We start from the raw sequence: 21,996 nt of genomic DNA, 5'->3' as shown, positions 1-21,996 counted from the left end.
GTATTTTGAGATTTACGACCCACTTGGCGCATTACTTATTTTCGCATAGACCTCAGGCCGCCGACCCACTTGTCTGCGATAATTCGATCGATAGCAAAGTTTTCATTGATGTTCATCTAAAGTGGGCGATTCTGTCTATAGTATACAAAGTAGCACTTGGCCTAACCGGGACACGGTCAACTGCGTAATGCGGTAATATAAATATGAAAAAAAGGATCGTAAATCTGCAGCGCGTCAATTGAACGACTTCCATAAAGACCAGTTGCCATTGATAGCTAAATGTATATGAGATAAGCCTCGACTAACTGATAAGGCGCCACTGGCTGGGTACCGGGGGCTATAAAAGCGCATGCTCCGGCTACTAATATCAAACAGTAAACTGCGAAGTCAACAGCTGTTAACATGAAACTATTTGTGACTCTTATTGCACTGGTCGTGGCCTCGGCCAACGCCAATATAATTGGTCTGCCTGGCTTCCCTGAGGGCCGCATCATCAATGGTAACGAGGCCCAAGTTGGAGAGGCACCCTTCATTGTCTCCCTACAGACGACCAAGAACGCCCACTACTGCGCCGGCTCGCTGATCAGGAATGACATCGTCCTGACCGCCGCCCATTGCTTGACCTACGCCAACTTCCAGGTGGTTGCCGGAGCTCACAGCCGCTCGGACAAGTCCGAGACTCAGGTGCGCCAGGGCAGCAGCGCCCGTCAGACCATCCACGAGAAATACGACGGCGGCGTTGGCCCCTACGACATTGGTCTGATCTTCCTCGATAAGCCATTCGATATCAATAGCTTGGCCCGCAACGCGCCTGTCGCTACCATCGCTGTGGCCTCCAAGCAGTACGCCACGACCGGCAATGGTGTCCTCTACGGCTGGGGTCGCGACAACTCTGGCTCGTTGCCCGACAAGCTGCAGAAACTGGATGTGGAAATCATTGATTACAAGAAGTGCTTGGATAACCTGCCTAAGGGCAACAAACTGGCCGAGACCAATGTCTGCACCTTCAAGGCTGGCACCACCGACGGCGCCTGCAGCGGCGACAGCGGCGGCCCATTGGTAAACAGGCGTCCCGACGGCTCATACCAACTGGTTGGCACCGTCTCCTGGGGCTACACACCTTGTGCCAGCACCAAGTATCCATCGGTCTACACCGACGTTGCCTCCTACAGGGACTGGATCCAGGATCACATTAACGACTTCTAAGCATTTCTGATAATTCAATAAACGAAATGAACTCTATTGCACTACTTACGTCGTCCCACTTAATGAACTTCTCGCCATCCTGCAGAGCCTTGGGCACCTCCACGCTGGCCGTCGATATGTAGGTGCCGCCTGCGCTCATCATTCTGTTGGCCCTTTTGGTTTGCTTGTTTCCTGTTGTTGTCTCTGGTTGCCTTAACGTTGATTTGGTTTAGCTTATTTTCAATTTAATTTTTGTTGTTTTTTTTTTTTTTTTTTTTTTTTTTTTTTGGTTGGCTTTAGCTGCTGCGCTGCATTTCTTTTGTTAAGTGTGTTTCGTTAGCAACTTTTGTGGTTCTCTCAATTGTTGTGGCTTCGCATACAAATGACGCCATTTGAGCGTGTCCTGCTTCTGGTCCGGCTGGCTTCAATTAGACCGCCGCTGCAACTTCGGCCCGTTGCACCTGCAGCAGCTGCATTCTGTCCGCTTCACTGTTTGCAGCTCGATTGAAATTCCGCCAATGTCCGACTGCAAAAGAGGTGGAAACAAACAAACGTTTAGCGTGGTGCTATCAAATAGCCAAGTAGCTGCAGTTGTACATATATATATATATATATATATATATATATATATTTGTTCTATTTAATGCACTTGAACAGAGATTGCCTATCAGCAGCCCTGACCACAGCCCTGCTCCATTGTGCGGCAATGTGTTCTAAATAGCTAAAAATCTAATTAAGGAGATTAACCTGTTTAGTTTAGATTAAAATGTAAGTAGGTTCAAGGGAGAGCTTTTTCTTACTCCTTTTGTAAGGCACTTTGGCTTACTACATATAATATTTGATTGGATTTTCAGTTTTTATTTTTTATTTTTTATTTTAATGCTCTCAATTAATAAACTTTTTTACAAAGTTTGCATGAGTTTAATAATTATACAATTTTCTTTTGCTTATAATTGTTGCATAACTTGCAAAATTAGAAGCAAATCTGCTTGTGGCTTTAAGTAGTCAAAAGAGTTTCTTTTGCTTCTTTGCGTCTTTTTTGTTTCTCTAATACGCTTTGCTTTTAATCAAATCATTCCATTATATTTCATTTGCATCTCATATTGTCTCTGTCACATTCATTTGAATATTTTTCGAAGACAAAAAAGAAAAAGTTTGTCTAAAACTGAAAATGAGATTTTGTGTAGTGGCAAGCTTTCAGCTTATTTTCTTCGCCTTTTCTCTCCCTTTCGCATATATCAAATTTGGGCAAGATTTATGGTAATATATGTTCTTTTCTTGTTTCATATTTCAAGCTTGCCTCCTGCTGCTGCTGCTCTAAATATATTCCAGAATTTGTAAAAATAGTTCAGCTTTGGCTATATTCAAATCAATTCATTCCATTCTCTGTCTGGCTGAATAGCCAGCTCGTTAGGGTCAGCTGCTGTGGCTGCTTCTGTTGCTGCTGCCTCTGCACAGATTTTTGGCATTTCCGCTTTGTTAGCCTATTTTCGGGCTGCCTTGGCGCATTGTGTAGGTTTGTTGTTTTTTTCTTTTTCTTTTCTTCGGTTTCTCATTTTGCTTTTTCGCATTTCATTTAATCGAAATTGTGCTCTTGCTAATTTTTGCGCACAAACGTTGTCTGTTCACAGTCTTCATTTTTCAGCTTTCAATTAGCAGACTTTTGATCCCCACAAGCTAAAGCTGTATTGTGCTTGAACTTTAAATAGACATCCGGTGGAAGCCGAGCTCCCAAAACGTAACGGAACTGTGCACCGATGACAGCAGCCGATAAATGTTTAGTAAATTCATTCATTCGGTATGCGATGCTCGCTCGTGAATCATTCATGGCGAATGCTTTAAGTTTTGCTCTCGAAAACACTTAATCCGCTTACGACAGGCCAGCCGAAGAGGCCAGAGAAAGAGAAGCAGATAACGGCTGATAGAGTAGGTAAGAGATAATAAGGGACGCTCGCACATACTCACACACGCCCACTCTGTGTGCACACACACATACGTGACTTTCCAACTAATTCATATATAATTTCTTTTGGCCATGCCATAACCAATTTTAGCCAAAGACACAAAATGAGAACGTTAGCAAACTTTTACTCACTCCACAAGCCAAACAACTTGACCATGGGTGTGTGTGAGTGTTTGTTATTGTTGTTTGTGCGTACTATGGCACAAATAAATTGAATTTGTGTGCATTTATTTTTGGCAGTTTTCCTTCCATTTTCCATTTTCCACTTCTGAACATTTACCGTATTGTTCGCAAACGGAACATTCACAAATTGAGCTTTGTACGCCAGGACAAATTTCTGCTCGCTGCGGAAGTAATTAAACATTTTGTTTTGCATGCGAAGCGCGTGGAAATGATTTGAAAATTGTTATGGCTTACATAAGCGCGAAGGGAAAATCGAATGAAAATTGCCAGTCGTTTCAGTTTTTTGTTTTTGCAACCAGCTCCTTTAGCTCTATTTTCACTTCAGTTTTCCGTTTCTTATATTTTTTTTTATTCGCACAAATCGTTTTAAGTGTTTTATGGCAAACGGGCAAAAATTTATTGCAGGCAATTTGCAGATATACCCACGCCCGAGTCCCTGTTGTCAAGGCGGGGCGGCAGGGGGCGTGGCTGGGAATCACAGCAGCAACATACAGATTTGAAGTGACTTCCACTCCTAGTGAACCAACAACAACAACAATAACAAAAACAACAACATCTATAATAATAACAGGACCAAAGCGAAAGTCGCATGAATCATGCATGCGACACAGAACAGAACAAAATGGCGGTTCTCTCGCTCGCTCGCTCCTGACAAACGCTCTCGGGGCAGCGCCATAAATCAAAAGAAGCCCCAGTCGAAAAAAATAAAATAAATATGTTTGCCGACTGTAAAGTGCAAGGAATGAAACTAGCAAATTTCTGAATACTCTTTGTAGAGATAGTAAAAATATCCACTCTCAGTTTATGAGCCATAACGCATCACACTAAGCAAGCTCTCTCCATGGTTACTTTATATTGCACAGATGTGCATGGATAAAAGTAAAGAGAATAAAATTAGACTTGTGTTTTGTCGGACAATATATTTTAGACATGAAACCTCTTCAGACAAACAGCCGTTTGATTATGCTCCATGGTCTAATTTGGGGTCAAGCGCTTGCTAGCTGTAAATTGCCTCTTTTAACATGCGGACTGGGCTCGCTCTTCACCTCCCTATCAAGTGTGCCTGCATAATTATTTTGATCAGATGAAGCTTAGTTCTCTTACTTTATTTTTAATTTTTTAAATAGTAAAAAATAATAAATTATATGATAAAATAAAATAAAAAATAATGATAATTTAATATAATATTTAAAATAAATAAGAGATAAATAAAAAATAAAAAAAATAAATTAATTAAATATATTTGATCTGCTGATTTATTCTTTTTAAATAAAATCAAATAAATAATAATAATAATTTTTGGTGTTTTAATATTTCAAATAAAAATATAAATTTTTAATTTATAAATAATTATGGTTGTCTAAACGTCTTTCCTTTCAAGTCAATGAAAATATGCTTTAATATTCAAGGTCATTGCTTCTCGATATTACCTAAAGGAACGCTGTTTAGCTCTTAAGCTTGCCGCTTTTACGCGGTCCATTCAAGCTCAAGACATTTGTAATCTCCCAAATTATTATCCTCCATGGTCATTTTAATGCAATAAAATCCCACAGAAGTGTTGAATTTTTCTCTCCGCTCACATTATACAAGCCCATAAAAGATACCTCAAATCGTTAAGTAACATTTATAAATGCACATGTGCTCCATGGTCACATATACATACAACTCTTTAGCCATAACAATAATGCGCTGCCTGAACATTATGAAGAATATGCTTATTGTTATGTGGTTAGCGGAAAAAGAAAAAGAAAAAGAAAAAGAGAAAAATATAAAAAGAAGGAAAAGTAAAATAAATATCCTTTCCGGGACATAATCAAACTTGTGCAGCCTGCGGCAGATGCCGCGAATCAGTTGCTGCTGCTGCTGCTGTTGTTGTTGTTGTTGTCGATAAAGTTGCTTGTCAAACGGCAATCTTGGAGCTTGGAGCTCAGTGCTGGCGAAAAAACATGATAATCAAATCAAGGCGCCAGCTATTTGGTTAATGTGCATGACAGCGTTGCCGATGCCGACAACGACGACGGCGACTTCGCCTCTGCCAGCCAAGTTAAAATGCTTAAAAGTGAGGCAGGTGAGCTTCAAAAGATAAGCGATGAGCAGCAACAACAACAGCAACAGCAACAGCATGAGGGCGGCAATATTGGGAGTCGAGGAAAATTGTGTGGCATGCTTTTAGGAGCAAACGTTTTTGTCGACGCGCAAATTGCAGCGACAGCCTGTGGCCTGCCACTGTGTGTGTGTGTGTGTGTGTGTGTGCGTATATGCGTATGTGTGTGTGTGTATGTATGACTATAATTTCATTTGTGGTACATACAACTTTCGCTGGCGCTTCATCTCGCATTGAGCGCCCAAAGCGCTAAAGTGTCCAAGCGAGAGAGAGAAAACGAGTGAGACAGAGACGGAGACAAAAAGAGAGCAAGTGTGTGTGTGTGTTTATGTGTGAGTGAAAGAGCGAGAATTACATTAAACTAATTGCTTTAGCTTGTCATTGTTGTTGCTCTCATGTATTTATTGTTAGTGAGGCTTTCAGGCGAAACCGAATTATATTCACTTGTATGTCAAAATCCATTTTTGTATGTGTGTTGCTGTTTGGCTATTATATATAACATTTGAGGCAGCTGTACAGTTTGACAAGCGCTGTGCATGTTCTTGCCAGAGCGAGACAGACTGATTGGCAGCAGCAGCAGCAGTAGCAACACTCGAGTCTGCAATTACCTTTGACCTTAAGCATAACAACTCAAACAAGCGCTGCGAAATCAAATATTTAAGCCAACGCACACATTCCGACACGGACGACAGAGAGGCTGGCTGTGCGCCACGCCCACAGGCAACAGAAAAAAAAGGATTCGGCAGCGCTTTTCGGGTTTATTAAAATGCAAAAGTGTTGAGTAATTTGCGGGCAGCTTTTGCCTACTTTGTTGTTCGAGTCGCTGCCTTGAATATTTCAACAGCGCAGCAGCGCGGCAATCATGCAAATTCCCTGGCTCGAGTTGTTGCTGTTATTGCCTGGACGCTCTTTGCCCGCACTTCACACGCACAACAAATTCATCAGCCTACAAATGAGCCGAACCCGCCCAGCGCATTGTGTCAACAATCCAAACACCAGTCAAGCCTGCCTGCTCTCTGGCGATATCGGTGGCATAAAGTACACAAATAAATAAAAAAAAATATATGTATATATATAGATATATATAAAACATTCTCCCTCACCCCTCTGTGTTTTTTCCCTCCTATGGCATCACGATGTCCTTCTGTCCACATTGGAAAAAAATAAAAATAAATAAAAAGCAAAACAACATTAGGTTCAATGACACCCAAAAAAAAAAAAAAAAAAAAAAAACAAGGGGCCCTCGGGCACCTCCAGCACAAAGTTTGCGCTTGTACCCATTTTGAGGAACCTCCATCAACGTCAAGTCGAGCCTCACAGCACCACTTGTCGCCCGCCCACCGCTGTCGCTACGCCCCCCTACTTGGCGTCTTCAATTGGAAAACTTTTGTTTCACTTCGCTTTCAGGGTGCTTGGGTGGTTTGCATTTTTAATTTCATCCACCCACTGCGAAGCCAGCTCGCACCACACTTAATTTCTTCCCCCTCTGAGTTTACTGACCCAACTCCAGCCCATTCTACTAAGTTCAGCTCGACTGCCACCAGATAATACCTGTCGATATATAAGCAGGTAAATTGTGAAAATATTGACAAAACAATTGATGGTTTTTTGCACGCGAGTTTTCACAAACCATATTAGCCCCAACCCACGGCTGTCCTCCCCACATTCTCCCCTCCCCGCCTGCGTTTCCTTTTATCTGTTTTCATTGTTGCAAAAATTTTCTATTTATAAAGGCTTTTAGGGTTCGGGCGGCAAGTGCGAAAAGTTTAGCATAGTTTTCGGAGCAGTCAAGCAGCACAACAACAATACAAATAGACCATTCGGCACGTATCGATTGGAAACTCGAGATAGTATTATTAAAGACAATAACACTAATAGAAAATAGTTCAATTGGAAACGGGCATAAATGAGGTTATTAAGTAGAAAAACTTAAACAGGAAGCGCAAAAGAAAACGAAATTGTGAATAGGAAATTGAAAATGGAAGAAATAAATTCGATTCACTAACTACGAATTCGTGACCAGTTAAGAGAAATGTAGATTGAATATATATTCAGATAAACTGATTCAAGTTAAATGAAATTTCGAAAACTAAATAAATTAATCTAAAATTTGATCATCAATATTTATTCGATGAAAGTGATTTTCTGATTCGATTAAGCCACAGGGAGTTCAGTTTATGTCGATATAAATGTGCATAAAAATATTTAAGTTATTTATAAATAAAGATTTCCATCTATAGATATTCATCTCTTAAACATAAACACATTCTATTTATATAAATCATTATAATCTTCATGTATTCATTTAGTTGCTCGCAAATATCGAAATATCACATCAATCTTAAACAATATTTTTAGTATTCACGATTGAGCATACGCAAATAGTTAAGTGCCATTTGATTGATTAATATAGATATGAATTATATTTGATTGTTGAAGATAACTAGAAATGATAGATGAGCAAAAGGTTAGGCCAGAACCCAGAATGGGGCTCCCCTTTTTGCATAGTTGTGATATTTGATTAATCGGCTTAAATATGCCTGAGGAGCGGGCTGTTAAATTGATGTCTTCAAATCTCTGCTGAGAAACATTTGATGATTAACCATAGAAAGTAAGAGTGTTATGCACAATTATATATTTACCAGACATAGGCAAACATTAAAAACAATATCAATCTATAATACAAATAACAAATATACAGAATGGCAAATAAACAGACAAATCAAAATGTCAAGAAAAATAGAAACAGCTTAAAAAAAAAATAGTAAATGAGAACAGACAATAGATGTAAGCCCAATTCCATTAAGAGTATTTTATTATTGATTCATCTAAAAATTCTAAAATGATAATTCTAATTTACATAAATTATCTATATATCTCCTATTTCAACCACATTTGTATTGCATAATAATGTAATGATAATTAACAGCTAAACGTATAGATTACATGAAATATTTCACACTTTCGCCTTTAAATATGTCAATTATAATTCCGCAAAGCTGTCGAAAATATTTCCCAGTTCATTATTTGGTTAATCGAGTACAAACCACAAGCAGCGCCACGGGCCTTATTAGATGACACATTTAATGCGATGGCTTAAATTTTAATTTTCATTTTCCACAGTCTAAACGTAGACGCGTTAAACAAATTTTGACATTTTGGCAAAGATCAAGAGTCAAGCGTTTCCAATTTGAGCCTCAACCGACGCGTGACACGCGATACGCCAAGAGGAAAAGCCGCGAGAGTGAAAATCTCCATAAACAAAACGGGGCAAAACTGTGCGGCCATAAATCTCGGACAGCTTTTCATTAAGGCTAATTACGCGTGCCGAACACAAAGGCTGTGGGGCAGCAGTAGGTGGTCAGCTGCGTGTCCTAAATGAGCGTTGCATTAGCACCAAAAAAAAAAAAAACAACGAAATAAGCAGCATTATTTAAACAAACAAACACACACACACACACACAGAGTAAAGCAAACAGCTCACGCTGTATGTGTGTTTAGTTTGGATTTGCATTAAAATGCAACCACATATGCCACACGCTGCACGCCACACTGCGTATGCGTAATGTGTTGCATGTGGCATGAGGCGTGCTCGCTCATTTAAGATATACAGCTGCCACTCTCTTTAATGGCAACTTCAATCATAATATTCATTATTTTTGTTTACCTAATGATGGTTTTATAAATTGAGCGCAGCATTAGTTCAAAATGCCAGAAATAATGTAAAATAATAATAGTTAATTAGGTGCTCACACAGACACAGACACATACAAATGCAACAGCACAACCACAAACACAAAGACAGAGACACAGTAGTGGCTAAGCTTATCGCACGTTAACGCCAGCTATCACAATAGCAACAATTAAATACGTTCAAATTGACGCGTATTCGACTCTAAGAATACCCTAGGTTTAAGTGCATTCAAAAACAAATTTCAGAGTATGTATTTTCATTCACAAAAATTAATTTAATGTGTATCGCTATTTTATGTGAATATAAAATATCCATATAGTTCAACTAAATAAATAAAATAAAAATGTAAACTGGTTCAATTTTTTTCTTTTACACTTAATTTATATAATATTACATTGACCTATATTTTGATACAAATTATTAATAAGTATATATTCATTTAAAATTCCCTACAAATCAATCAAAATTATAATTTATTATATGCTATATATTTTTCTTATTAATTATTATATTTTTATATTATATTACTTATATTCTATACCATAGGCTTGGGTTTACGGCTGTAGTTTGAAAGCCCTAAGTATTATTTCATCAACATAGAAAATCGACGCGACTTTTTTTATTGTGGTTTATACGGTTAATTTGACTTATTAAACAAATTACTGAACAACTCAATTATCTTTTGTTGTATTCACATTCAATTAGCATTGATAAGATCGAATTTCTATAAGCTGCTCTGCTGCTGTTTTTTCTCAATTTTATTGTTGCAAAATATTTTTATGCAATTGATTTTGATTCAATTTCTCGTCAAGTAAAAATATTATATTTAAATACTTATCACAAATGGACAGCTTTATTTATTTTCGATTTTAATAAAATATTTTCGTGTTTGCCAAACGGTTTATGCTCCAGAAATGTTTGAATAGCATATGAAATATGTGCGTAAAATAAAGAAAAATCATTTTATATATTTTTCCCCTCTGGCCACTCAAAACTCCTTCCATTAGCAATTGAATAGCTGAGCAATTGCAGATCCTGCTGCTCACAAAAGAAATACAAATTTATTTGCTTTTCAGCTCATTTAACATTCGTTTGTCCTATTCACTCGACAAGCGTAAGTCATCTTATCTTGGATATGGCTTTGTTTATGCCCTAATCGCAACTTGCCAAAGCCTCTTTGGCTGATGTAACGCTCTTGACAAATTTCCTATACTTAGCTTATACTTTATCTCATATCAGTTTGAGCATAAAAAAAAACATGCTTGAGAATGTCTTTAACTGCCTTATGACTCCCGGCAAACACGTTTTTATGCATACAGGGTATTAAAATTGCCGTTTGCTGTCAGCTCATTCATATTCATAGCAAATTCCATTCACCCAACCCCACAGAGAGCTTATTTGGCTATCCGTGGAATATTCAAGCATTATTTTTGCAGCCGCAGCAACAGCAGCAGCAGCAGAACAGAAGCAGAAGCAGCGCAATTCGACTCGCATCTTTGTTTTATTTATAACATTGAGTTGAGTTGAGTTTAGTTCAGTTTTGTTTTCTTTTATTTTTTTGTTTCTGCTGTGAGTTTGTTGTATCTCTGTGTAAATTTTGTTTTCATTTTTTTATCGCGCTTTTATCTAGTTTGTCAACGTTATCAGGGCATAAGAACGTTAACAGGGCGAGTCTCGGATACACTCATACACGCACGCACTCACACGCCCACATTAACCGCCAGCGCCCTCCCCCCTCCAGTCCCCACCCCTTCGGCGTTGCCTTAGTTCCTGATTCTTTTAGCCACAGCTGCAGAACCACATGGCAATGAAGGCAGTTAGAAAATTCCCGTATTAGATTTGACGCTTCATTATAATGATAGATCGTTGTGTGTGTGTTGGCGTATGTGTTCAACAGACAACAACAAAAACAGACAACAACGACAACAGACAACAACGACAACAACATCGGCAACAAGCATTACTTCAAACAACAACAAATGTATAACAGCTACAACAACAAGGGCAACATAGTTTGGCCTACGCTGCGTATGCGCAACTTTTTTCATATTGCAGCCGCGTTGGCGTCGTTCTTTAATAATTAATGAGCATCAGCGGCGACAGCGAGCGAGCTGACTGAGGGGTTAATTCTTTACGGAACGGGTTAAACAGCATAATGAGCCAAATGTGCGCTGCATTGTGGACACACACACACACAGATAGAGAGGGAAAAAGAGACGGAAACAGAGACAGAGAGAGGATGCTAATTGCCTCTGGCATTATATCTTTATATATATATATATCTACTTTACTCTCGCTGTATCTCTTTCTCTCTCTCTTTCTCCCGCTCTCCCTCACTGCACTCTCTCTCTCTTTCTCCTTCACACGTTTTCAATCCTTTTATCTTAATTGCGTTTGACTGATTGCAACTAGCGGCTGTTTTAATGTCTTCCAAATGAGTTTGATTACTGCTGACTGCAACATTAATGCATACGGCATACGGCATGCGACTTGCGGCATGCAGCGTGTGGCATGTGGCATGTGGCAACTGCAGCGCTGCTGGCTAAATAAAGCTTATGTCATGTTAAATAAGCGAACAGTATGAACCTGCAGGCGTTTGCCTTCTATAAATACTCTTACTAAGTGACAAGGTAAGTGGATGGCTGTAAAACTATATAAAGACAGTGGCTCCCAAACTGTAAACTTGAGTGTCAAGTCGGTTGTGTAACATGTACGGGATTGTAGTACAGAGTACATATATAACAGATAGACCAGCTTGATAGATAGCCAAAGTTGATTTTAATAAATTTAAATTTAAATTATAATTATATTAAATTATATTTATTTTTATTAAATGGCTTTTCTGTCTAGCCATTCAAGTTTTTCATATCATATAGAGATCATTTCTGCTTTTGACAATAAAACGTAATTTAAGTATGATATTAATACGCATTTTTATATTTCTCAGCAAATAAAATATGAAGAAAAACTTAAAACCAATCAAACAAACATTTGAAACGATTTGTCGAATGCAGAAAATTCAATATTTCATAGAACAAAATTGTTCAAAGTAAACAAATATCAAATATGATTGAAAGCTTTTTGTTTTCGAGCAGGAAATTAAATGCCAATCAAGAGATGAGAGGAAAATTCGGCAGTTTTAATCGAAGAACTTTTGTCAAAAAGGTATTTCTTTTATATTAAATATGTTATATCATATAAATATTATCAATTTTTGCAAATAAAAAATATAGAATGTCTCGGTCATCTTAGAAAAATATTGATATATTGAACGATTTTTCCTGGAACTGCGTCCAATGCAGCTACTAAATATATTATAGTTGAAAATGTAACTCGCTGCTGCTACCGTCTGCACTTCACTTCGCTGCCTCCCCGTTGACTATGCTGGCACTGCAGTCAACACTTGTGGAACGTATGCCTGCCTCACAGCTTGAGATACAATATGCGTATCTGTGAGATACTCGCAGATAGTTCGCCACGCGTTCGCGCCGTCGGCCTTCTACGAGTTCAAGTACAACCGGCGACTGGCGACGGGCAACAAGCAACAAAGTCAACTATTAGACACTCCAGCACAAGCCCCACCAGCCCCCAGCCTCCGTTGCCCCGCCCCACTGTGCTAGACACAGACAGAAAAATATATAACTTAAAACTTTTCAACACATTGCCTGAACAGAAAAGTGAAAAAAACGTCTCTCTGGACAGCGCCAAAAATTAGCCCAGAGCCAAAACCAATTTTCGGCACAATTTTCAATTAGCATTAGCAGCAACAACAACAGCATTTGGCAACAATGCACAGTGATTCAAAGTAGATATTTTCAAAATAAATTGAAAGGAATTTTATATAATTAAAAAGACAATTTGCATTTCGAACATAAAGAAAATAATTTAATTAGATTTTCAAAAGTACCTACAAATTTTCTAACGATCTTTTTTACGATTTTTTTTTTTTAATAATATTCCACATATTTTATATATTTTCCTATGTATTTTAAACTTAGTTTTCCTTTAAAAAAAAAAATGTTCAATATGGTTTCAAGCCTTTGGGACACTGTACGCCGTGGAAAAATGTTTAACAAGTAAATTGAATTGAATGAAATTGTATTTTGATTTGATTTGTGATGGATGAGATCAACGACAACGAAATCAAATTAAAAAAAAAAAAAAACATTTTGAGCACTAAATTTATGCCCCCAAAATGGTTTTGCTTTTGATTTTATTTTATAGATTTTGGTTACCTGTACAAAAGTTTTTGACTTTTAAATGGCAATCGAGTTTGGCTTTGCCGTTGAATAAATTTCAATTACAGATTTTGTACTCGAAACGGGATCCAATTTAAGATACAACAAATTACCGTTACGATTGCCTAATGGACGTCGAACACAGAGCTCGAGCTCCCCGCGGATCTCACTTGATATATATATATATATATTTGTAACTGTGTATAATGCTTGGTCTTTGGGTTGATTTACACCTGGGAACTCATCAGCACTGAGTATTTAAGTACTGTCTCTGTCTAAGCAACATCTACTAAGTTAGACACACCGAGACATACGCACACTCCCACACGCGCGAAACACATACGCGCACACACACACTCCAACTCTCAGAGTCTGTGCATGTGAGGCGAAATACTTTTCAGTATTACTTTGTTTTTGTTTTTTTTTTTTATGTTTTTTTGTTCTCTGATTTTGTGGAGTTGACTTAAAACGCGACCGAACGCTTCGGCGTGCGACGAATGTCTGTTGGGAAATCCAAAATGCGAAACTGAAAATGAAAATTTCACAGCTAAACGAGAGATACGACGAGATGAGAGCGAACGAGAGAGAGAGAGAGAGAGAGAGGACGACCTTTGTTAGAGCAGCGTGTGCTGTGTGTGCGTGTGTTTGTGTGTGTATGAAGGTGAGTAGTTTTACTTGTGTGCGTGCTTGCAAAATGTCAAATTGTAAATAAACGAAAATGCCCAAAATGAAACTGTTATACAAAGGAACAGAGACAGCTAGATAAAGGGGACAGTGAAGACAGGCATGCATAAAGAAATGCCAAATAAGCCAAAATATTGCATACTCTAAATATTATTAATAATTTTTTTTTTTTTATAATAGTATACATCTAAAGAAATAATCAAAATAAAAACAAGATAAGATACAATACAAATTATTAAAAACAAAATAAACGAAATAAAATATATAAAAAATAATTTAAAAATGAAATGAATATATATAACAAGAATTAAATATATATATTTAAGAACAAAAAGTAAATATATTATTAATATAGCTAGATTTTCCCTTATGGAAAATGAAATTAACATCTCACGTTGACATTTTCTTTTATAATAATTATCTGAGTTTTACTCCTAACTACTACACTTACTAAATGTATTATTTATATTTACATAATGATAATATGTCCATAATAGTGAATAAGTTTTAAGAAACAGTTAATTGACATTACTATTTGCAGTCATGCTCAATTGTGTAGCCACCACTGTAATTGCAAATTTATGCGCGCCCACCCCACACAACTGAAAACTGTTATACGTGAGCTTTTTTTGGCGTGCTGCACACACACGTTGCGTTCGGACGCTCTCAAGAGAGCAGCTGCTTCGAGCGCGTGTTTCCGCACGCTATCTCGCTCTCGCTCTCTTCTCTCTTACGCTCCTCGTGTGTTTTGTTTTTGTTTTGAGGAAAAGCTGCTGGCTGCTGCTGAAAAGTTTGCATGTTTTGATAAGAGACGCGCTCGGTCTCTCTCTCACACTCACTGTCTCCCTCTCTGTGCTGTGTGCTGTCTCTCTTATTAGTTAAATAAACAAGCGGCATCGCTTAATAGAAAGAGGAAGAGAGAGAGGCAGAGAGGGGCGAGAGCGTAGCACAAAAGCGGCATTTGGTAATAGTTTTTGCATAGTTTTCGCATTTGGGAGTTGTCAACGACAAGTAGCTGAAAGTAGGCGTGTCGCCGTCGACAGCGATGCCGGCGCCAGCAGCGACGTCGCGTCTGGCTAATCAGCGACGAAAACGGACAGAAATCAAATAAAAATTGCCAATTTGGTTTGTTTGTTTGTTGGTCGCTAGCCTGTCTCCCGTTCTGTCCCTGTGTGTGTGTGCTTGCGCGTGTGTGTGGGTGTGTATGTGTGTGCCTTATTTTGAATTTAAATTACAGTTGCAGCCAAGAATTTTTATATATGATTTTATTTTTAATGTGTTTCGAATCAGCGTACGTGAGAAATAGCTACAAACAACTTGACAACAATTTGATTAACGCGCCAAATGCAAAATATTGAATATACGATATATGAGTCTAACCAAATAGAATAGACTAGTATATGCTATATAGCTGCGCATATGACACTCAATAGACGCAACCAGAGATGATATGTATGAAAAATATCTGACCCAAATTTCAGCTGATTGACAAGGTGAAATGCGTAGATACAAAAAAAGTCGTATCTCATGGATATGTATTGTGCACTTTTTTATTTCAGACAGTGTACCCTATATAAATGACAAATTTGGGGTATATTAGTGGGTGTGTGATAAGGTATATGGTGGTATATGATAAGATGTATGTTATTATAGATCATGCATATATTTCAAAAAATTCTGCTCAAGTCTAAATATAGATATGTAAAATATTCAGCCTAAAATATATGCTATAAAACCGACAACATTTTTCAATTTTAATCTCGTCTATTTTAAATAAGCTCTAAAATTTTCGTATTAATCAAGCTTGGCGCAAGCCAAGAAACTTTTATTCCATTGGAACAGCTAGTTTCTAGTCTTTGGTCTATGCTAGGGCAGTTCCTAGTCGCGTTTATCCAATTTTAGCAGCTCTTACTCACTTTTTTCGTAATAAATTTACAGTCACACATACACAAACACACACACACACACACATTTACATACAAAGGGCGAGTATTGCAAGGCTTTTAAGCTGGGAGCAGCAGCTGCTGCCGCTTCTGCTGCCTCTGCCACTGCCGCTGTCGCTGCTGATTGATTGTTGTCCTCAAGGTCGACAAACGGACGGACAGACAGACGGACATACACAAAAGATATGCAAATCCAGTTGACAGCTTTTGTTATGCCACAGTGGCAGCCCCTAAAGAGCAGAGAGCACTCTAACCTTTGCAGCCCCTTTCCCTCTCCTGCCCCAACCCTTGCTCATCCCTAGCCCACTTTCCACTATGAACTATGCCAATCGCCCATAAAGTTGCTCGAATTATGGCACAAAGCAATTGCCATGCATATTTATTTGATCATAAAGTACACCAGCAGCAGCAGCAGCAACAACAACAACAACAACAAAAGGAACAACAGCAACAAGTACAGTGGGCAACAACAATAACAATGATTAGACAGACACACACATTCCACAGCCAAAAACTAGTCGACCTGTACAAGGCGGGCGGGGGGCGTGGCGGGCGCTTTTCTGCTGGCAACTAAATAAATTTCACAATTGTTTATTTTTTCCCAAACAAATCAGGCGCACATTAAAAACATCGAAAGCCCCCACAAAATATGCCCCAAATAACATTAACATCCGGTGCGGGGCTCCAGAGGCAACAAATTTCAATTGTTTTAAAGATTTTGTACTTTTTTTCGCTTTCTTGGAAGCAGGTGCCATAAAAGTTAGCTCAAGCATTTACAAAGGTCACGCGGCATTTTTACTTTGAGTACATTCAGGCAGATAAATCTTTTACAAAATTTATATGCATAGTTTTTTTAAGTTTTTGTTTTGTAATTTTAAAAAATGTAATCGATTACAAATGAATTATTATTTATTGCGCAGATTAATGATATCAGCTTGTTGAAAGTCTGAAGATTTATAGGGATTTGCTTTGGGCTAGTGATTTAATACACTGAAAATGTATTTTATATTAAAAAGAAAATTATGTCTTTTATTATTTGATCAGTTCCAAAAGATAATATAATAAAATATTAACAATAAATTAATTTTGATAATTAATTTATTATTGTAATAATAGTATACAAAATGTAAAATCAATAGTTCTTATATATGCTAAACTAATAATAAGAAAATATTATCTTATGAAGATAATGCGATAGAATAGAGAGTATAATATAGAGCTTAAAATTGCTTAAACGTAATTAATAATATCCGTTCATCTATCTATATTATGTGCACCTCTTCTATAACATTGTATAATACTAGTGTGCTAGAAATATTCTGAAACGCTAATGTGTCAAGACCTAAGTATTTGGCACAGCAAGTATCATTATGTAATTATTAACAAAATAATATAGAATATATAAATGATCTCATATAATAATAATAATCAACATGATAACAATCGCTCATTAGCAGCAATTTTATGACGATATTTTAAGTGCACATATGCCATGAAAATACAATATAATTAAATGCCATGAAAATGCAATATAATTATAATTATTTGTAAAGGCAAATTTATATTTATATATTATATTATTTGTAAAGGCAAATTTATATACAAAATATATTACAAAAAAAGTAAATAAAAATAATATTAAAGAAAAAAAATTAATAAAAAACCAAAATTAAATATAATAAATAAATATAAAATAAAAATTCCAACATTCAAATATAATTATTAAAATGTTATCTATTATATATTCGAGTTCTTCAACAACATTCCCTCAATCTACGCCCAATGCAAACTTTTCTATTTACACTTTTCTATTGTGGTAAAGCTCGAAAACGAATTCGCTATCATTTAGGGGTTTCCTTTTCCACTGCATTGCGATAAACCACACAATAAACAAAAGGAAACGAATTTTGTTCATATTATTTATTATACAATTGCTTATCGCTTGAACTCGACCAACATAATAATGTAATATTTGGCATTACAAAAAATGTTTTTTTTTTTTTTGTTCTTTTATTTAATTTTTCATACGTGTCGTCTGCACATTTAGCTATGCCCTATGCCCTGGCCATGCCCCACGGTCATACACATAAATAAATTTCAATTTAAAGCAACCTCAGAAACCGAAACGAAACATTCAGAGCTCAACCCAGAAATAGTTGTAAATTTACTCATATAAAGCAAAATGCGATTCAAATAGAAAAACATTCGCAATTCGTACGATAAATTCGCTCATAATGTAGTCGAAAATGTGTCGTAGGTAAAATGTGTCCCCCTTGCAAATGGAGCAAACATAACAGTACTTACACCTATAATAAAAGTCACAATTGCCAAAAAATGAAGAAAAATGAGTATTTTACGTGTTTTCACGTTCCCACCAAAAAATTCACATTTCAAGATAGGGCCAAAGTAAACGATTTAAATGGCAAAAGCTTAAGGGGTAGGTGGAGGATAAGGTGTAGCTAGGCAGGTAAATATGTGGCCAGGTAACTAGGTGAGGCGACAAGAGTAGGGGCACTCCCAAAAGTGAAATGAATAGGTGCGCGTGTCAAGCTGCAGAAGATTTGAAAACTCAATGCAATTCGAATCAAATTATAACAATATTCTTATTTTATTTGTATATACACATACACATCTATAAGTGTGTATATATAGACCTTATGATTTATTTTTAAAACACGCCCAGTCGAAAGACGAACCAGCAAAGGATGAGAATCAAACACGAGCAAATAACGAGAAGAAAAAACAATAAACAAGCGGGTCAAGTTTACTGAATGGCAAGTCGAGCTGTGGATACACTTGCTGGCAAACAAGGGGAAATGGGACGAATCAGATGTATAGCAGATTTATATCATTTATTATTTGTTAAAAAAATATATATATTTATGGCATCATAATTTGTGTACTTCTATGTATATATACGAAAGCGTGTCGACAAAAATTTCGCGAATTTTGATTTATGAAGCAAAGAATGTGAATCAAAGGGAAACCAAAAAAAATTGTGAAAAATTTTGAAAAATGCCACTAATAATGCCGCTCGCAGCCACCGCATGGGAATAGGTCCGTTCCCCAGTGACGTCTTCTTGTGCCCTAAAAGGAAATTAGAATACGACGGAACGCTTTGATTGAGAATAATAGCGAATCCAGCAAGAGCACAAAAAATAAAATTTTGAAGTTTGTATACAATATAATATCTGCTGATGAGAACATTTATAAATTAATACCAAACAAATACAAAAAATATGTCGAAAAACTGGGCATACTCAATTATTCAGATAATTTACATACTACAAATAATTTTCACTTAAATTTATATATTTATTATATTTTTCTATAGCTTTAGAAATCTTTCTTAAAAATAAAAAAAAAAATTCAATCTAAATTAAAATAAATTTTAAACAATGTTTTCATCAGCCGAATATATTTATTCCAAATCTTTAACATAAAATTCTATCAAAATATCGATTTAAATACAGTATTATAGCTTTTTTATTATATCAGAACTGAATTTCTGATTAAAAATTATTAATCAAAAAATGTATAACTTATAAATTTACATAAACAAATATATAAATATTTGCAAACAAAGCATTGCATAATTAATATTCTATAGCTGAAATATTTTTATAAACCAAGTTTTATTTTTATCGATCTAATGGCATTTCTGAAATAATTATACGAATGTAATAAAAACTTTATTGATGTAATAAAAATGATCAAAGCCTTGTTGGAAAAATATTAATAAGCTACAAATTTAATATTGAAATAGCTTATAGTATACTGATGGGAATTGAGCCTATAATCCAATCTAATGAGCTATAAAAATATTTTAAAAGTTAAAAACATGTTTTTCAATCTACAAATGAGTTTATTCTGATATGTTACACACTCTCCTATACAAATAGAGTACCCTCTCCCATAAGCTAAAAGAAATCAGCTACAATATATGCCAAAACGCGCCGCCAGATGGCGTGTGCGTATGTGAGGGAAGCGAGCATCTCCGAGAAGGGAATTTCCTGCGTTAAACCGTTTAATTTATTAATGAGATTTATTAATAGGTTGCACAGCCAGGTGAAAACTCAAAAGGTCGCCTAGGTAGGGGCAGGTGCTAGTGTAGATGAAGAGCCGCAGCTACCCATCAGTGGGGGGCAAGCGGTGCAGTTGTTTGCTTATTGTAATTAAACTGAAAATTATGAGCCCTTTTTATACGCCTGAGATATGTGCGTGTGGTGCCACCACCCAACCACTCAAAGCCGCCAAAACCACTCGCTCACCTCACTTGGAATGTTGTTTGGCATGGCAGGTGGGCGGGCGGTCTGACGATTGTGTGGTGTGGGGCAGCAGTGGCCGACCCCCAAAAAATTATTTGCTTGTTGTTGGGTCTCTGTTGACGTCTGTTGAGTGGTTGCTCCAATGGCCCATGGCTGGGTGGGTTGGCTGACTGGAGCAAAACAGACGCCAGCCTCGCAGACGCATAAAACAAACGGGAGACAAGATAATGAGCGTGCGCCATTCGACTCCACGACTCGGCATATGGCACATTAGCGAAGAGATATTCGAGCGACCGCATCGCACGGACAATTTAATTGCCACCTGATGCTTCTTAAATGATCCATGGCACTTTGCACCTGCTTCAAGTGGCAGCACTGTAGCAGATCGAAACTCAAATTAGAAGCGCAATTGGGATTTCCGAATAGATATTTAAGTAATTTAAGTGTACAGAATACCAACATATGTTCGGGAAAAATCTAAATAAATTCCGATTTTCTTAATAAATTCTGTAAATTGTTTAAATATTTCACGTAATTCGTGAGATTATTCGAATATTTCTGAAGAATATTAAAGATTTTTAAAATAATTTGAAAAGACTGCTCTGAGGAAACAAACATATATATTTGGATTGATATTTCTTATAAAATTATTAACATTGCAAATAACATAATGCTACTTAAAACCATTTATTAATAGCGTATCAAATCATCATAGCAAATTTAAATATATGAAATTTAAATCAAATTAAAATGCACTCTGATTTGACTTATAAATAGACGAATGACGAAATATTATTCGATGATGCCAACCAATCGGATCTTGATCTCACATTATAATTGCTGCTTTAATGTAATGCAAAATTCTAATTGGACACAATTAGTAATTGTTTGCTCTTAGATAAGGATGCAATTGGCAACTTTGACATAACCGTAAATGCAATTCATCTTATTATCTAGCTCTAAAATTCGTTCACCTCGAGTGCTCATTGCACACATACATATGCCTACATATGCTCATGCATACATACATATACTGGGCCTCTATATGCCATGGCAACCCCTCGGAGCACCTTTCGTTGATAAGACTCGACTTAATCGCTAGCTTTTGAAGCTGGCGGCTGATTAGTCGAGTGCACGTATCGCCTTAGCCCTGCCACGCCCCCTAGCCAAACAGCAGCTGCTTGCTCGAGTGTAAAGGAAGCCCACCCACCCCCATTACAAGCGCCTTCTCAATATACTTAACGTTTATTGTCATTTTATTGCTGTTCTTATCCCAGAAACAACCAAAAGAACAACAGCGGTAAAGCGCTAGAGAGAGAGAGAGAGAGAGAGAGAGAGAGAGGCAGCTAAAACAGTAGCAGCTGAGGCGCCGGCTACGATTATACCATGTGAAGCTGTGATACCTGCATCTCTTTCGTACGCACAGTCAAAGCTCGGCTCAGCTGCTGATCGGCCTCAACATATAAGAGAGAATTTTGTTCTCTCTCTAGCTTTCTTCTATTTGCCTTGCTGTTGTAGCTGCTGCTGTCAGCTTTTGTTATTTAATAATTTGTTTGCCTTCTTAATTTTTTGATTCATTTGCTTACGCATACACGTAAAAATGTTCTGACACACACACATGCACACATATAGAGACGCATTCACTCACAATTATTTGCTCATTTGTCACATTAATAAAATAAAATACAACTAATTACCTTTTGGTGGCTCAGCCGTTGAGTGAGAGGGTGTACA

General features: G+C 37.0%; 3 protein-coding genes across 11 annotated transcripts in view; 1 reads left to right on the top strand and 2 right to left on the bottom strand.

Moving 5' to 3' along the window:
- Plc21C (Phospholipase C at 21C) overlaps positions 1 to 1,390 on the bottom strand; it is a 52,892-nt gene extending 51,502 nt beyond the window's left edge. For all 3 annotated transcript variants that reach the window (XM_018001945.2, XM_018001947.2, XM_018001946.2), the window contains exon 1: positions 1,256 to 1,390. In XM_018001945.2, coding sequence (XP_017857434.1) covers positions 1,256 to 1,348 — 93 coding nt within the window. In that variant the 5' untranslated portion in view covers positions 1,349 to 1,390. The remainder of the gene's footprint in view (positions 1 to 1,255) is intronic.
- LOC108609422 (lectizyme-like) lies at positions 358 to 1,250 on the top strand. Its single transcript, XM_018001144.2, has one exon. It carries the CDS (start codon positions 403 to 405, stop codon positions 1,204 to 1,206), a length of 804 nt encoding a protein of 267 aa, XP_017856633.2. The 5' UTR covers positions 358 to 402; the 3' UTR covers positions 1,207 to 1,250.
- A 39-nt stretch (positions 1,391 to 1,429) lies between the features above and the next one.
- Positions 1,430 to 21,996, bottom strand: part of RapGAP1 (Rap GTPase activating protein 1) — a 138,261-nt gene continuing 117,694 nt past the window's right edge. For all 7 annotated transcript variants that reach the window (XM_089464256.1, XM_089464253.1, XM_089464255.1 and 4 more), the window contains one exon: positions 1,430 to 1,711. The gene's annotated coding sequence lies outside the window, so the exon portion shown is untranslated. The remainder of the gene's footprint in view (positions 1,712 to 21,996) is intronic.

The sequence above is a fragment of the Drosophila arizonae genome, chromosome 3, assembly GCF_054131065.1.
Source record: "Drosophila arizonae isolate 15081-1271.41 chromosome 3, UAZ_ARI_1.0, whole genome shotgun sequence".
NCBI lineage: Eukaryota > Metazoa > Arthropoda > Insecta > Diptera > Drosophilidae > Drosophila > Drosophila arizonae.
Note: the sequence above shows the minus strand (reverse complement) of the source record. Positions and strands in the feature narration are given on the sequence as shown.